General features: G+C 37.4%; 1 protein-coding gene across 1 annotated transcript; it reads right to left on the bottom strand.

The window, feature by feature from the left end:
* Positions 1 to 11,079: 11,079 nt before the first annotated feature.
* LOC116313094 (LIM/homeobox protein Lhx1-like) lies at positions 11,080 to 14,051 on the bottom strand. The gene is made up of 5 exons (XM_031730663.2): positions 13,882 to 14,051; positions 13,144 to 13,364; positions 12,687 to 12,961; positions 11,915 to 12,071; positions 11,080 to 11,653 (listed from the first exon to the last, which is right to left on the bottom strand). Exons 1-5 carry the CDS (start codon positions 14,049 to 14,051, stop codon positions 11,277 to 11,279), a joined length of 1,200 nt encoding a protein of 399 aa, XP_031586523.1. The 3' UTR covers positions 11,080 to 11,276.
* Between the last annotated feature and the right edge of the window lie 5,068 nt (positions 14,052 to 19,119).

Below are 19,119 nucleotides of genomic sequence, written 5' to 3'. Positions count from 1 at the left end.
CCTACGGTATTGAAATAAATGTTGGTTTCAAACCTGTTTCTCTTACCTGAGGTCATATACTGAACACACACTGAGGAAAATAATTTTTTTCAATAACTGACAAAAAAACAAACAAACAAACAAAAAAAATTTCACGTTGCATCATGTGCAGTTTTATAAAGTTGCAATGCTGTGGGGAAGACCCGAGCCCCATGGTGTGCAGTGTGTTTAAAGAAGCTGGACAAGTGGAGGAGAAAAGAAGGAACAGGCCTAAAAACAAGTATCTCCAGCAGATAGAAGTTGTGATATGATGAAAAAAGATCCAGAAATGTCCTGACACAAGATCTGAGAGATGCATCTGGCCCTTCAGCTGATCCATCAGTAGTAAAGCCATCAAGAAGCCATACTTGGAAAAGGAAGAAAGGCTGGACACAACTGGACTGAAAATCAGTGGTAACAAATCTTATTGAGTGATTAAAGATTTTTTTAGTTAAAAATGTTGTCACTAAGTGTAGAGGTGGTCAGGAGAGAGGTCCAACAGTGAGTGTCTACAGCCATTTAAAAAACACGGCGGAGGCTCTGTCACAATTGTTGCTGATGTCATGATTTGGGGCAGTGTTTCGGTCAGTGGTGTTGTCAAAACTTATGGTATTTTGAAGTAACGTCACATTTTGACCCATGATGATGCAATACAATTGGAAAGCATTTGATTGACAGCTGCTTCATTTTTATACATGTCAATAATCCCAAGCACACTGCTAATGGGTTCGGTGCTAGGACCAATTCTGTTTACATTATACATGCTTCCCTTAGGCAGCATCATTAGAAGACAGAGCATAAATTTTCACTGCTATGCAGATGACACGCAGCTCTATCTATCCATGAAGCCAGGTAACACACACCAGTTAGTTAAACTGCAGGAATGTCTTAAAGACATAAAGACCTGGATGGCCGCTAACTTTCTGCTTCTTAATTCAGATAAAACTGAGGTTATTGTACTCGGCCCTGAAAATCTTAGAAATATGGTATCTAACCAGATTCTGACTCTGGATGGCATTACCTTGGCCTCCAGTAATGCTGTGAGGAACCTTGGAGTCATTTTTGACCAGGACATGTCCTTCAACGCACATATTAAACAAATATGTAAGACTGCTTTCTTCCATTTGCGCAACATCTCTAAAATTAGAAATATCCTGTCTCAGAGTGATGCTGAAAACTAGTTCATGCATTTATTACTTCCAGGCTGGACTACTGTAATTCACTATTATCAGGAAGTCCTAAAACTCACTGAAAAGTCTTCAGCTAATCCAAAATGCTGCAGCAAGGGTACTGACAGGGACTAGAAAGAGAGAGCATATTTCTCCTGTATTGGCTTCCCTTCATTGGCTTCCTGTTAAATCCAGAATTGAATTCAAAATCCTGCTCCTCACATACAAGGTCTTAAATAATCAGGCCCCATCTTATCTTAATGACCTTGTAGTGCCATATCACCCTACTAGAGCACTTCGCTCTCGCTCTGCAGGCCTACTTGCTGTTCCTAGAGTATTTAAAAGTAGAATGGGAGGGAGAGCCTTCAGTTTTCAGGCCCCTCTTCTGTGGAACCAGCTTCCAGTTTGGATTCGGGAGACAGACACTATCTCTACTTTCAAGATTAGGCTTAAAACTTTCCTTTTGCTAAAGCATATAGTTAGGGCTGGACCAGGTGACCCTGAATCCTCCCGTAGTTATGCTGCAATAGACGGCGTAGGCTGCCGGGGATTCCCATGATGCATTGAGTTTTTCCTTTCCAGTCACCTTTCTCACTCACTATGTGTTAATAGACCCTCTGCATCGAATCATATCTGTTATTAATCTCTGTCTCTCTTCCACAGCATGTCTTTATCCTGTTTTCCTTCTCTCACCCCAACCGGTCGCAGCAGATGGCCGCCTCCTGAGCCTGGTTCTGCCGGAGGTTTCTTCCTGTTAAAGGGAGTTTTTCCTTCCCACTGTCGCCAAAGTGCTTGCTCATAGGGGTCATATGATTGTTGGGTTTTCTCTGTATTTATTATTGTGCAATCTACTGTACAATATAAAGCGCCTTGAGGCGACTTTTGTTGTGATTTGGCGCTATATAAATAAAATTGAATTGAAAATTGAATTGAATTAATGCAGTAAGCATACCTGGATACTTTTACATCACTGCCAGTGGAAACACTCAGTATAACAATATAAAGCACCTTGAGGCACCTGTTGTTGTGATTTGGCACTGTATAAATAAAACTGAATTGATTTGAATTGAACTTTGCAAAAACACACAATGGAGCACTATCAGCATCACCAAATATTGACTTTCAGTCTCTTTTTGCACTTATACTGTATTTCCATTTATGCTTGTTGTTTCATATCACACATATTTCCCATGTTTCTAATAAACTATAAAGAAATGAGAGGTGGCTCCAAACTTTGCACAGTGCTATATATTTTGAATAATGCATATGAGAATATAAATGCAGTCTTGAAACTTCCAGTGAAGCTGAACCTATATCAGAAAGTAAAACATTGTTGTCACTCTGGTGGCTTTGTTTGAATTTAGTTTCATGATGGTGAGATTAGAACAATAGTGATACTTCCCCATGCGTCCCGGGTTTTGTGATGTATAATCTTTGATAGTCTCTCAACGCAAACTCAGTTCCTGAAATTCAAATCCACGTATAGATCAATATTTAAATAAATGATTTAGAGCATCTTAAATGCAGGGTATACAGAGGTTGTGAACCTCTTTTGGGGGCAGGAAAGCAGCACTTCGGCCCTCTGCAGGAGTAAAAGCTTGCAACACTCTGTGATCGTCACTTCATAATGCTGGCATTTCCACTGTACCCAAGCCTGGTAAACACTGAAGTGAACTTTGGCACACATCAGCAGCAGATTTTTAAAATCTTGATTACACCAAAATTACACAAAGATCAAATAGCAAAAAGTCGTCCTTACATTTTGTATACAAAAGTGAAATTATTACAGCACATGGTTGGGTTAGGGTGTGATAGTGACTTGTTGTGAAAATGCTGCTCACACATTTAATATTTCACACACATACTATAACAAGGAAAACATGGCTTAATCAATATGAACCGTAACATGGAAGAAGCTTCATATAGCTGTGCATTGCAGGCCAGGTAAAGTTGTCCCTTGTACCGTGCCTCCCTCCCCTCTCCTCTGCTCCTTTATCCCAGCATTAACATTCATGGAACCACTGGAGTGTTGCAGGCTTCGTACATCGAGCCAAGTACAATATGTGCATGGCTGAGGAGGAGGGGAGAGGAAGGTTGGAGACCCCGGAATACGATCTGTGGAAAATGGGGAGGGGCAAAGGAGGTCGATGGTAAAGGTTACCCAGTATGAGATTGTGGAAAGGTCAGCAGCCGAGGTGCAGCACCTTTGGCCATACATCACAATTATCACTGTAGGTCATCAACTGGTATAGAAAATATGGAAGCAGTGATAGATCCTCACGGTATATTGGAAGTGTTGGTAAGGGTGGGACAGGAAAAAGATGCTATCTACTGTTACCGTGTCTCTCAGCAAATGCTACTACAAACATAATTGTTTGAGCCATTCTGACTTCAGGTCTCTGTGCTAACTCAGCCTGTTGGTCGGTCGCTTTGAGCTATAGACTGAAATCTAACCAGCTTTTAGGTTGATTGCAGTTGAACTTGTACAGATATTCAGATTCTCCAGGGGATGAATTAGTCACACATTGTTGGGTGCCCAGCTTCTCATTTAGATGCACGGTGTATTTGAATTTTTGGAAAGTCGAACATCGGTATAGTTATTCCACAGACCGCCATCTGCTACAGACTTTTAAAGATTTAGCAGAATTAGTCACTAAAGGTGATCGAGTCTTTGCAGCCAGGACGCTACAATTACTAAATTCCCTGCCTGAGGATCTCTGGCAGGCAACACATTTTTATCATTTGGCTTTGTATAACTGCTAATGCCTTTATCACATTTTTTCTTTCACTTTTAAGGCAGTTTTTCCTCCTTTTTTTCTGTTCTTAATTTATTTTGTGTTATTATTAATTTTAACTTTAACTTTTCATATTTTTTGCTTTTATTATTCTTTGAAACTTTGTTTTGAAAAAGCTTTAAATAAAAGCAAAAGTAAAAAGGCTTCTCCTTTCACGCCATTTAGCACATGACTCACAATGCACTGTGATACAAAATGAAGCTCTTTTTATTTTTTACTTTCCTGTGTTTTTTGCCAACAAGCTACCAAATAGTAGTAAATGTTTAGTCTTTGATAACTGATAATTTAATTAGTTGCTAATTAAATTAAGACAGATTTACAAGAAATGAACTTTGAAAATGTCAAAATGCTTTATTTTATTATGTTATTTTATTTTTTTTATTTTGTATTTCAAATCATATGGTCTGTCTTTCCTTAGTTTCACACTGTGGACAGGAAAACTGAACAACAATGAACAAAATAAAATAAAGAACAAATGAATTAAGTAGAAACTCTGAACCAAAATAAGTATGCACAACTGTAGCTAATCCTCACTATAAAGGTACACCACACAGATAGCCTAATGTAAGTAAATAAACTTTAAAAAGTATAAATTACTTAATTACAGATTTACATTTAATGTAATTTAATTACGTTTAATGAAATACTTATAGAACTATGTGTACTTTAGGTCCCTTGTGACTTAGTCACCTCATCTTATTACTATAGAAATGTGTACTTATTGTTGCTAATTTGACGTTATGAAGTCTAGTACAAAATGCACCATCAAAGAATCTGAACGCACGTCAAGCCAGAACTGAAGATGAATTAATTAATATGTCCAAGTAAAGACAGCCTGCACTGAAGTGTATTGTGTGCTACTCATTATGGGTTATGATATGCACAGTTTAGCTGAATGCAAAGATCAGTCCAGTCCAGCAATGAGTCCATCTAAGAGATGTGTCACATTAAATTGCATGCATTAAGGGCATATCAGTGGACCATAGAAAGCCAACTCCACATGGAACTGTTGGTTTACCGCATCTCATAATGCACGTCCTTTGGCTCTGAAGGACAAAGGCAGCCAACCAGTGAAATCACTGTGCTTGACAAGCTCGCTTGTAGTAATGTCATGTATCAGCATTAGTTTACTACATCTAAATCAGACTGATAAAAGCCATCTAAGTTCTCAAGAATCTGTCCGGCCTCCAGATGGGTGCTGGAGTAAGTAAAGCTGAGAGAAGGAGGGTTGCTTTTGATTTTAGGCAAATTTGCCTCAACTGAGACGTTTATATGGTTTGAGTTTACATTTAGTTAAGAAATGGGAGTGAAAGTTAGCTACTTTATTATAAATGCTAAAGCTTACACTAAAGAAGAAACATTCCATGTCCCAAACTTGCTGAAATGTTAGATGAAACGTTGAAACTGATCCATTGGAGTACAAAACAGATCAAGTATGGACTACTGCTGGAGAACTGCTCTACAGTCACCTCCATTCTGCACCCCATTACATGCACGTATGCACATATACCATATGCAGAGCAGAGTTTTTCACACTTGAGCATACAAGCTTACCATCTGATCAGCCATCAGTGTCATGTCTTTGTCTCAGTCTGCACTGTGCAGCAAAGCAATCTGAAGGAATTCGGTGTGCAAAAGCCTTTGCTATGCAGAGGAAAATCATGCTTTAAAAACATTTTTTATTATTTCATTCATGAACGGATGGATACTGCTCGTAACATTATTCTGAACGATACAGCCACATACATGATACAAAATAAATAGAAGAGGGGAAAGAAAAAGTTTCCCAAAGACCCATTAATAACTGAAAATAATCATATTGTCATTAACTTTAGGAGCAAGTGACACACTGATTAAAATCTTAACAAGTGAATCTCCCTCTTTTTTGTGAATGGTTGACTCCTCAGGCTCAATAACAGGCTGAAATCAGCTCTTGGCCTCACGGATTAAGCACTGTAGGAAAAGAGAGTAGGTGGGGAACACTCGTGATTCTGTCCTCTTCAACTTTAATCAAAATTACATTGACGTGCTGCAGCCCCCCTCCATGTCTTTCATAATAATAGACCGCTAAAAATTCAGAAGGCAGGCTCCACATCAATCACTCGCCAGATTTGAGTCCAATGCAATAAATATGTAAATGAGGAGAAGCCAATGTCTCGTAGCTTTGAGATCAGCGCAAGGAGGGAAAAAAGGAGAAAACTGTATTAATTGCCCATGGCCAGAGGAATCCTATTACTGTGGGCATTGATTATAAAATTCTATGTGTGAATGATTTTCATGCAGAAACTGGAGTACCAAGCCTCAAGCATAAAGTGAAGAAAGAGTCAAATTTGTGAATTGGGCTAGATTGAGAAAGGGGCTAAAAAGAAACAGCAATGAGAAAAATACTAAATTTAAGTTCAAATCAAATCTATATTTAAGGATCAGAAGGATTCATCTCAAATTGCAGTAGATTATCAGTACATCATAGTATTTATCTTATTGTTTTGTTTGGTTTTCTTTTCTTTTCTCTGTTTTCAGGTATTTAAATTTTGATACACAGGATGTAAGATAGTTATAGTTTTTTCACGCTAAGTCTTCATGGGTCACTGTATTATGCTCCTTGAGAAGAGACTAAAAAAAACTTTTGGTAATTGGTCCAACAAATTATGCTGATTCTGTCTAAGAACATTGTCTAGTCTTGTGAAGAACAATAAAGATACTATAGCTGCAGGCATCTAACCAAGCTGCTGATACCCAGCTCAAGTGTCAGGGCATAATAAAAGTCAAACAGTCCATCTAGTCAGCGGTAGGCAGCTAATTAGCCATCAGCTCTTTTGTGCATAAAACATAACCGATATATAAAATACAATTCAGATTTCCTGGACACCAGGTTCCATGAGTGCTTGCTTGATTTGCTATTTTTTCAGGACACTTGTGAAAGCAGTTAAATTAGTAGGTAAGTGCACAAATCAATGCTTAGAGGTCAATTAAGTCTTATTTCTCTTCCCCCCCTCTCTCATTGTCAGCGAGATTTAAATTGATTTGCTGGTTTCACGTTTGACTTGCAAATCTTTCTCTTCATCAAGGTATTTTGTTGAGATTATAGGGATTACGTTTCCAGCATAACATTATCTGCTATAGCAAACGGGGACGTGTAAATGTTGTAAATTTCAGTTAATTAGCAGAATTCAAAGATCAATATTAGCAAAAAATATAATATTGTGTATTACGGGTATTTTCAGACATCCTTTAAGTGGTAAACTTTCTACCAAATTACACTGAATGTCCAACTGATGTTAAGTTCACCATCATGATTAGAATTTCTTGCACACACAAGGGAGAGCAGAACAGGCCAGCAAGAACAGCAGTACTATCGCTCATACTAAGTTGAAATGACACAGGAGCACATTTAAATGACATAAATAAACTCTGGATTGCATCTCAGAGCCCTCACACTGCAGCATTCTCTGCTGAGGATTACATTTCTATATCAAGTAGCTGTACATTGCTACAGACAGGTAACAAATTAAAGGCAAGGTGCTGGGCTAGAGCAGCTTCAGTGCACTTGGCAATGCTTCTACAACTCTCAGAATCCTTACTACAACACTATTCTTCTCTCATTTGGTGTTTTTTTAGTGTTTGGTGAACAGTACATTGGGCCACAGTCTTCTACAGGTGTTCAGTTGGGGATAGCATATGTTTCAGCTCCTACTGCCCTTTGGAACACTGTCAATTCAATCACTGATTCTGAGGGAGAATTCCCTTTACAAACTTAAACAGCACCAGGAAAACAAACCCCCAGTAGCAGAACACTGCTACCAGTTAATATTACTGGAGAGGTCAAGAGTTCAGGTTTGTGCTGCCACCTGCCTCTTCATCAGTGTCCTAAACTTCACCTAAGGAAAATGTTATGACTGGAACAATTTCAAGCTTTTTATTTTCACTGAACAATTCAAAATTTGAGTGTTATTAGAGGATATCACATGAACATTTTACTCTTGTGGGGGGGTGCTTTCTCCATTGTTATGATGCAAATAAAGTTACTACATGGGGTTCTACACTCGATAAAGGGTTATGGATGAATAGGAAGCTAAGCATAAGTGAAAATACCATTTACCATTAACTTTACCAACTAGCAGTAGGCAACACTGATACTAACCTTGACAAGTTGCACGTATTTATAAAGAAATCTTGATCGATATTGAACATTAGGATGTTATCTAGCTCTTTTAGCAGCTTAAGTTAAGCTCATCATCATAAGCTGGTATATACATGTGTCTGGTTTAGCAAAAGTCCATAGTGTTTATCACATCGTTTTAATAGTGTTTAAAAGCACTTTAAACACCAAGCATTTTTGGGGGGAAGTGACGCTGAATGGTACGGTAACATTTCGCAAAGTTGTAAAGCAAAAGGGAGACTGAACTTTTTTTTTTCTTGAGATTTAAACACATCAGTCTAATGCAAACCATATTAACAATTGTGCAACTCTCTTTTCCAGCTTCAGCTCCACATTTTCTCATATGTCTTTTTATAATATTTTGTGATCAGGTTGACATTTGTTAGCCACTGTCAAATCTAATCTTCAGCTTATAAACATGCCTCTAGATACACAGGAGGTGGATGATCCATACCCATGTTTTCCTGCAGTTTATGCTTTGTGACATTGCTCGTCTCCTCTACCCCTCCCCCAATCAGCTCCACTGATCTGCTCCTTCAGTCTCCCGCTTCACTGCTTACTGATCCAATATGCAACGTTCTGTCCCCTTTTATGATGCTCTCACCTTTCCCTGGCTTGAAAATAGTCACTCTGTCATTAGCCTGTTAATGTCGCAACATGTCACTTAGCTGGCATTAGAGAAAGGCTCATTGTTTATTGTGGGCGAATCCAAATACGTGCTTGCAGCTCTTGAATTATCAAGAAAATACCTAGCAAAGTAACAAGTGCCAAAGATTTTATGAAGCTCCTTTGCATAACACAAGGAAAAAACAACATATATACAGTATGTAATGTGATTTGATAACTTTCTACTTAAACAGTGTGTCTTTGAAATGTCGCTTGGGCTCACTGAACATAACCAGGAAAAAGAAGATGTACATATATTCACAATGTCAATTAGATAATGTTGCTATAAACTTATTAGCACAACAGCTCTGATTTTGGTGACATCATTCTGACAATGAGTAGCTCTTCACAATCAGTGTAACAGATTAAGCTAAGCAAATTTACAGTGCCTATTATAAATATACAAGTACTTTTAAGCTGAACTCCTTCAGCGGTTACATATTATTGCTTATGTTATTTAGAACTTATTTATAATCTTGCAGCAGTTTTTAAGCAGTTGCTGACACTTTGGCTTCTTCATCAGACTCCATAAGAGTGCGTTTATTAAAGGACAAAAATATTTTAAATGCGCATTTGTACACTAAAAGGATTCCCTCTGGTAATCTTTTTGGTCTATTTAAAAATCTCAAAAGATTACGTACAAGTTAACAAATTCCTGTTCAATAAACATTCACAAAATCAGAAAAGACTGAAAAAGGAATTCCCATCATTTCCCCCAAAAGTGATAAACAAATAACAATCATCAATAGGACTTTTATTATACAGCGTTGTGATGCCTGTTTCACAAACCGGATAAGAAAGGTCAAGTATCTCATGGAAAAAAATGCAGTTTGTGGCAAAAGTGAAATACAATCGTTATAAATAATTTGACATTTTAAAGACAAAAGCCGTTTAAGTCTTTAGAGGTGTTGTTCTTACAACTAAAATGGCAGGATTTGTGATGTCCTTTCATTTGGCAACAGTTTATTTGTGTTTTCAGTATTTAATGAGGTCATATATGTAAAATAGCATGGTGACCAAATAATTACAATAGCTACAAAAGTTTGGTTTGTTTGCATTAAATGGGTTGCCATTTAATTTCATTTATTTTATTCTGGCATTTCATTTAAAGCCAGAATGAAGACGTTTAAAACAACTGAAAATCAACCCTCTGAACACTGGAGTGTCACATAAACAACTGACTCTTCCGTCCATTATTGCCCATTATTATACATACTGTCAGGTTGGACTCATATCATGTCACAGTCAAATCATTTTCTACTCATGTAAATGTTCAGATTAAAATGGCAATACTTTGAAGGCAAACACATGCTAAACAGCAAATTATTCATAAGAAAGGTGTAGCGAAACAAAATACAATGCAATGTTTCCACAGTCCTGAGAAATGTTTTGGTCAGATGTATCACGTTCATGATCTGTGATCAGTGGGTGGTTCATGTGTAATACATGAATATGAGTATTACACACAAACTCATACTTGGAATTTGTAAGTTGGCTGAAACACTGAAAGGTGATAAAACAAATACAATCACACACTTCACATTTGAATTTTAAGGTCAATTTCATCATATACAGTGCTGTGCAAATTTTAAACATATAAAAATGTGAATGTTTTTAGAAATGACATTAAAATCTGACATTTTATCTGACATTTTTAACGTTGTATAAAGTGCACTAACCAGAAAAAAAGGTTTCAAATTAATACTGAGTATGACCACCATTTCTCTTTAAAAAACACACATTCTTATGGGTACACTTACCATTGCTTATCAGGGTACTTGGTACATAGTTCTTTTTTTCTTTTCCCAGCCATTTTGAATGTGTGGTCACAATTCTTCATTGCATTTAGGCTGGTCTCAGTTGTTTCCATCGCTTCTTGTTATCTTAGACTGATATAAATACAGTATAATGAGACGAGGGATCTCTGTGGGCCATAGCATCTTGCAGAACTCCTTGTAGTTCTCGTCACTGAAGTTAGGTCTTTATGACTCTGTATGAATGTTTGTATCCACTGCCTTGTCCATACATCCATCTTCTTAACTGTCTATTCCAGCTAGCATGGGCCAAAAAACCAAATACAGAATGGGCTTATGGCCAGTTGATATTCTTGTGTAATGGATAAAGAATATAAGCATTAAATGTGCTTAAAACGTTTGCACAGTACTGTACATGACAGAAAAGGTTTTGTAAACACTAAAATACAATTCAGCAGTATTAATGTATTTGTTTATTGCTTAATCAGTGAGGCCCAGCACTGCGGACCTATTAACGAGCCAATTCACACAGATTATTCCAAACTATCTAATACGTGGCCCGTCAATAAATAACCAACATAAAAATAAAAAAGCATAATGAAATACAATAAATAAATAAATATTCATAAATAATTATAAATAAATAGCTGATATATGAAATAAAGTTAAGGGTTTGCCTTCAAACTGCATGTGTAGTATTTCGGTCTTAGCCTGATTACCAAACAGTGCCTTCACTCATTTCTGAAGAGGGCTGAGACAGCTGGTTGGTGTATCCGTTGTCACTGAGAGAAACAGTGGTGAAGGGCGTGCTGGGGCCACACATTTCACTGGAGATGCTGTGAATTGAACTTGGTCCATTGGGCTCCGGACTGGGTGAGTCCACGGGATGATGAGATAATGTATCAGAGAAACACTGAACCTCTCCGGGACAGTGGTGCCCAGGATGATGGTGGTCCATGGCTCCTAGTGGGGTGCCAGCTGGGACTGTGGAGGGCACAAAGCCTAGGTCTGCTGGAGTCTGTGCTTGCGATAATGGTGGGCCTTGAAAGTACTCATAATTCCCTCCTGAGCCATAGTATTCACCAGGATATTCTGCACGCATATGAACATAAGGATTAGTGCATTGTGTCAGAATTTAAAGAAAGAATAATAGTGGCTTTTTTATGTATCTCGAATTTTTACAATGTGGTCAAAAAGAGCATTGATTATAAGATTGTATAAGGTTCATTTTATTGATTACAGCTAATGCATCAACCTGAAGAAGCATAGATACTTTGTACCTTATTTGCTTATTTATCTGTTTGTTTATGATGTGACAGTCTTAAAACTTAATCATTACTTTATATAGCTCACCTCCATAATAAGAAAAGTGTCCAAGCTCTCCTGGTTCCACTCTCTCTCCCAGGCCTCTCATTCTCCTCGGGTTGCGGAAAAACACGTGTCTCCGAGCGCTTAGAGCGCTCAGCTGTTTCATACGTCTCTCTTTAGACCTCCGATTTTGGAACCAAACCTTTAAGACAGCGGTTCAAAAACAAGGAGCATGAATTATGAAGTGTGGCCATGAGCTTTTTAAAAAAAGGGTGACAAATTGCAGTTTGATTTGGATGATTTGGATGACGATGATTAGAAATAAATCAACCCAAAATACTGACAGGGTCTTTGTAAATTAGAGTAAGGTTTTAGTTGATGGGAAAAGACACAAAAACATGCAAATTAACTTTTTAGGTCACTAAAAATATAATGTATAGCATTTTTAAATTAGTATTCAAGATTCATCCGTGCGACATGATTTTTTTTATTATTAGGGGGCCTTTTAAAATGCCCATGGGCATCATGAGTTCTCTGTGATGTTAGGGACGCACTGGGCGCACAGATTAAGGAAAACCCCAAATGAGAGGCGGGGGGAAGAAAATCATATATTGTATGTGGGTGTTTGCAAGCGCCACCAGCCAGATTGCTTTGTTGAGTTGCCTACATCAAAGGCTTTATTCTCTGTAACACTAGTGCCTTGGTGATTGTGTCACTGTCACTTTGTGTGAGTCTGTGTATGAATTTAAAAAAAAAAAAAAAGTAAACTTATAGTCATCTGCTTTTCTTTTTCTTTTTCTATATTTGTTGCTTTTACCTGGATGACTCTCATGTTGAGACCCGTCTCCCGTGACAGCTGCTCTCTGATGTGCCTGGTGGGCTTCGGTGTGGCCGCAAAAGCCGCTTTCAGGGTCTCCAGCTGCTTGGCTTTTATAGTGGTCCGAGGCCCGCGTCGTTTTCCGACGGCGCTCTGCTCGTCGTTCTCGTTGCTGCACGTGTCTTTATCCGATAAATGCCCGTTTTCTGAGTCCTTCCCATCGTCCTGCGGGTCCTGAGAGTCCGGAGACAGACTTGGGTCGCTGCACGTCGTTACTGTTATCAGAATAAGACGATCAGAAAATGCCACTACTCTAGGCTAAATGTTTATGAAAGGTGCACGTCAGGAATCTTTTAAAAAATAAATAAAATACACCAGATATAATAATAATAATAATAATAATAATAATAATAATAATAATAATAATAATAATAAAACAAAATTATAAAAAAATCACCTGAAAGGAGGATTGTGTCTTTCCCGGAGTTGTTTTCATAGTCCTCTTTGCAAACGAACTTGAATTCGTCCAGGATGTACAGTTCCTCTCCGGTGGACAGCTGTTTGTTACACATCACACAAGTGAAACAGTTCAGGTGAAACACTTTGCTCTTGGCTCTGCGGACTAGATCACTGGGTAAAATCCCCTGCGCGCATCCAGCGCACTTGGTTCCAAATTTCCTGTTCAAGAGGGAGAACCAAAGTCAGGGAAAAGTTTCAGCACAGACGTGATATGTTGGCCAAAATCTAGGAGAACACCTTTACACCTGCTCTGACTTTAGGCCCAGTTTAGTCAAGTTTGTGTTGTTTTACAAAACAAACTTTGATTTTTTTTCCCCCATTCAAACTACCAGGAACTTAGTGTGTTGTAGAACTGACTACAGTGAAAATTACTAACTGAACAGGCTAAACACAAATATTAGGTACAATTGTAAGATATTTTCCATCATAATAATCACACGAGCAGTTAGGGTTAGCTTCACTTTCAAAGAAGACACACAAAACCGAGAATTAAACGAAAAGAGAGAACAGAAAGATAAGACGAGAAAATAAAATAACAGCAGACAGGCGTGCCCATTGTATAAAAACAGATGGTTAGTTGTAATCGCTGGAATAAATTTTTAACTTCTTTTTAAATGACTAAAAAAACCCCAACTTTTTCTTTAAAATACTAAACCACAAACACGTCAATTCTTACCTAAAGAAATCATTCTTGCAATACAGTTTCCCTTCTCGAGAAAAACACTTCTCTGTCAAACTACATTTGCAGTCGCAGCACTGGACGCATTTGATGTGCCACGGTCTGTCCAAAACTTTGAGCAAGAACCTATCGAGAATAGGTTTTTCACAGCTGGCACACTGAAGCATTGTCTAGACTTATTCCCGCTCCAGTGTGCGAGTGCGAAATCAACTCTTCCTCTTCTCTTCCGTCCCGCTCACCTAGATATGGATTCGCTTTAGTGCATATAATCCAAAAGATCCACCTCATCCGAATTATTCGCATCGATTAGGTCGCCATCCGTGAGAGTAAAAGTAGTTTTTTTGTTTGATTTTTTGTTCCACAGGGCAACAATCCAAATTCAGTCTACTGCTCCAAATGAAAGATCAGCAATTGAAGACAAACTGGTATTTGAAAAAAATATGTATATATAATAATCACTGACTGGAGATCATAGCGGGCCGTGAAGATGATCCGAGGTGTGCGATTTCAGAAGGGAAAGGACATAAAAAATAAGCTACTCATAAATATTAAAATCATTCACTGCGAAAAATCCGCAGTTGTCTAAAGTAGAGAAGAAGAACGAACAATAATAAAATGCTGTCTGTGCGCTTAGTGTGGTCATATGTGTCCCATTTTGCCTCTGACGAGCTCTCTCTGAGAGAGAGACGCTGTAATGAGCTCACCTAGCGGAGCTCAGCCTATTGCCTGTTAACAAACCTGTGACGTCAGCTTAAGGGGTGGAGGATGAGGGGATTTCATTTCAGTCCGCCACATATAACTATTTAAGTTACAGAGGTGAAGCATCATGGTTACAAAATAAAATAAAAGGAAATATAACTATGGCGGTAAAAACTACTGGAAACCTCAATATGTTTTAAAGCTTTTTTATTTCTTGGAAAATTGTTAAAAAGAAATTTTCTAAAAGCAGATTTTAGAGAAGGATTGTGTCTGATGTTAACACCGCCAACTAAAAAGAAAAGCTGTTTTCAAACTAATATTTAATATATATATATATATACGAATAAACAATATAAAATAATAAGGAAACTGGTTCACTTTACAATAATAGTCTTTTTTAAGACTGATATACCTTTTCTCTGTAGAATAGAGTGCTGAATAGAGTCCGTGATAATGTCATGTGAATAAATGATTTCCTTTGGAAAAGGCCGGAGAATAAGTCTGACTGAATCAGTGGCAGGTGACAAATGATCAGCAGGTCTATCCCAGCAGAAGGCTGTGGGGAGAGGACGTGCTCAACACAGTCTTTTCACACAGACCGACGCTGTGGCCCTGCATTATTCTTCATTGCATTGAAATGACTGGGAACACTAATGGTTATAATCTGTAGCGATAGGCTGCCTCTTATAGATGCTATCTCACCATGTTGGTACACTGGGGACGAAGATAGCGCATTTTCTCATACAAGCTTCGGGTTCTGCTGGGCCCTGATATCCGATGTCCCGATATGTAGGTTGAGCTCCAAAAATATTTTTTGAAGATTAAAAAAAACTTCTTCTTCTTCTTCTTTTTTAAATTTCGCTTTTTAAAGGCACGCTTCGGATTTTCTCTTGACTTTTTTCTTCTTTTGAGCAAGGTCACATCACGGCCTGACGTTTTACAACTCGTAATTTTATCAGTCATTTTTATCAGAGTCCACTGTATTGATTTACAACGTTACCGTCTCCACATTTTCTCTGACACTTAAAGTCATTACTTTAAAATTCTGCTTTTAGCACAACTAATGTGAATCTCAGTTATTGACAACCAGCCAATCAAGCAGAGTTGTGTTTGGGAGTAAGGGGTTATTATTGATTCGATGAACAACCTATGTACACATTTACTTAGTGTATGGAATTAAAATTAAGGGATTAAAGGGCCTATCTAATGCTAGAATTGTGTGCATAAAGCAGCATCGTAGCATATCATGAATCGTTATCACTATTTCAGGCTGCGGTATTATTGATAAACTGTAAATGCAGAATAATTAAGAGGATGTGTTTTAAAATTTGAATTCATTCATCAGGCCTTACACTAAAGATGACGTCAAAACATTGCAAGTAAGATGTAATCACAATGCAGAAAGAACAGTCTCTCAGTGGCACTGTAAGAATGTGTGTCCATATAAATTAGGTGATTTGTTATTGTTATTATTATTCTAAAAGCAAAAATAAGTACCGATCCAACAATAAATTCGTTTTCACAACTTTTGACCTGTTAAACTAAATAAAGATTTCTCATAAGTTTATTCTGTTAATACGTTTGCTCTCAGAAGCCTACACTGTAAAATGTAATTCTAGATGTTTGTTATTTCAACATATTATTCTATATCAGTTTGACGATAGATGACTGAAGTTGTTGTTATAACATAGAATTACAAGTTAAAAACGTCCCAATTACACCAAAAAAAGCTAACTTGAAAACTCATGTCCAGCTAAATCAGCAACTTATGTGAACTTGACAATGTGGGTAAGTTGAGCACAGCAGGATTCAAAACTGCCTCACGTGACTGCTACCGAGGTGCATCATGGGGAATTGGCGGTTAACGACATGCTCACTTTACTTGGACGTTTTCTAATCGTCTTCTTTGGAATATGCTTTCAAGGTGAGTAACATTGGTTATAACTATAAGGAAAGAGAGCTACAAAAGTTGGAACATGTTTTGAATCTATGGCATGATGTGTGTTTTCTCTTTTACCGAAATGTTTGCTTTAGCTAATGTAACTTTAGCCGACAAGGTCCAGCTTGTATGTCATGACCAAACTTGACCTAATAAACTGACATATGGCCTTTTTATGGGTTTAATGTGGCACTGACCAAATCACAAGTATTGTGCCGCTAGCTTTAAGGTTGTGCACTCAACCACTGTTGCGATATTAGCAAGCTAACTCAGCTAATTAATAAAGCTTATTTCATATTGTCTCTGTACTTGTAAATTTCTTTCAAGTTCACAGGCTGTTGTATTTTGGTGGAAGTTCATTTTGGCAATATTTCCAATAACTGACTGGGTTCAAAAGAACTTTTGGCAGGACTCCGATGCTTGTTGTCATCTGTTTACCCCTATGTAATCACTTAAGCTGTTATTAACTGCTGCATGCTAAGCTGCAAGAGTGCACTGAGGACTGAGACAAAATATGGTCTACAAACCAGCATTATATTAGTTTTTATCAGATAGTTCTCCAGTGTGTTTATTTTTGCTTTAATTCTATTGTGCAGTTATTTGTTACCCTGAAATGCTTTATGCTTAACAACAGTTCACTATTTTGACTTATTTTTGAACTCTTGTGATCAGTATGACTAGATTGTGTGAGTTTCCATACTAAAAGAGCTGTAGTGATAAAATAATTGGCATCAGAGACACTGATTTTTGGCATGGTATACTGCAGAAGTTTTTTTTTTTTTTGCATAATTTACCTTTTAATTAAACTGCATTCTCTGTATTGTAACAAAACTAACATTGTTTATATGTCAGAAAATTAGCAAACATGAATAAATGGCGAAAACAATATAATTATAACATATATTTTTATTTTACTTATTTTAGGTCTGTGAAGCCAAACTTGATGCTGGGGATTTATTTTTGTCAGTGGAGTCAAATGGTAAGTTACAATTTGTGCATTTTGTCATACTGGAAACACCACAGATTATATTGTAACTTAATAGCTCTGTAGAACAAATGATATAAAGATTGTAGTGTCAGGGTACTTCTTAAGAAGTAATATGGCACTATTGATGATCACATGCAGGTGGCATAAACTAAATATTCAGACGTGTTACCAACAAATGATTCATTAACAAAAGCAATGGAGCAGACTGTTTAGGTTCTTGTGGTTGTAATAACATCCATAACTGCAAGTTTGTCATTAATTTATTTTCACAGGTCTAGATGATCACATCTGTCTTTGTCATTTAAATGAGGTGGACTTGCAAACTTTGCACTCTTTTGGGTAAATTGCTGTCCACTACATATACACAGAATCTGCACAGTATTTCAGATCTAAAAGGGAGTATGTAATGGACTTGCTGGCTTTAATGTAAAAAGCCTGTTGTGTAACTTTAATGAGGCAGTTGGACTAAAACAGTATTGCTCATCAAGGTAAACATCTGAGGAATAAGGAAACTGTTACTTGTCCTTTTAGTGTTCTTTTAATCGCATGTTTATTAAAGTTTTACATCACATAAGTCATTTTCACAATCATTCTACTTTAAAAGATTTCAAGACAGAGCTTATTGTTCTCTGAACTTCCTTGTTTGCTGAACGGCAGGTAAAGTGCATCTTTTGTTTGTTTGCTTTTGTGTGTTTGTGTTTTCTCTAATGGGCCTCAGATGACTGTTTGCTTAAATTTGGGTCTCAAAGAATCTTTTTTTTATTCTGTCTGTACTCTCCACCCCTCTTCTTCTATTGCTCAGGTTGAAGCAGAATTTGCCCGTCTTACATCTGTTGACCTGAAAGGGTTCCTTTTGCTGTGCTTGACCATTGTGGAGAGGTTCGTGGAGCTGTACAAAATCAAGAGCAGCATAGGAGGGCTAACTAGGCTCATAAGATGCTTCAATGATGATGTAAGTGTTCAACTGCGAAATCTAATCCTTTGTTTAAGTTTTAGGTTATCCAGTTCAACTGATGAACTCATTGAAAGAAAGCTGATAAGTAAAGTCTGTCATCATATTTCACAACTGGACATTTAGTGTGGTAACTTTTACAGAATCTATGTATATTGGTGGTAGGTTGGATATCATATTCTACTTGAACATCCTGATAAGCCTGATTCAAAATCTCCAATGATAATCATATATTGATGGAATTATGTATCAAAAAGCTGTGAATTTGGAGCTGTCTACATGCTTCATAAACACTGTTTAAAAAGTGTTTTTGTTTTCTTTTTGACTTCTTTGACCAGAGCCCTACACAAAGGAAGAGGACAGAGGACCTCATTTTCTAAAGGAAGATCCTCACACACTTTCAAGACTGTGAAGGTTAGCATTGTTTCTTTTAGTAAATTTAATAATGACAGCACCACAGTGGATTTTAAATTAAAAAGTACATGTGTACTTTTTCCTCACCAAATGTATTATTACAAGATCTTTGACACTGGATTTGGTCTGGGTTTCAGAGAAACTAACTGGCAAGCTAGCATTGATATTATTAGTGTCTTGTGTTTATTCATGTCTTCACCAGGGTCTTTGACATTTCGCTGCTGTACTGTTCACTTCAGCTTT

This window comes from Oreochromis aureus, linkage group 10, assembly GCF_013358895.1.
Source record: "Oreochromis aureus strain Israel breed Guangdong linkage group 10, ZZ_aureus, whole genome shotgun sequence".
In the NCBI taxonomy this organism is placed as follows: Eukaryota; Metazoa; Chordata; class Actinopteri; order Cichliformes; family Cichlidae; genus Oreochromis; species Oreochromis aureus.
The sequence above is the reverse complement of the archived record's forward strand: the minus strand, read 5'-3'. Positions and strand labels throughout refer to the sequence as shown.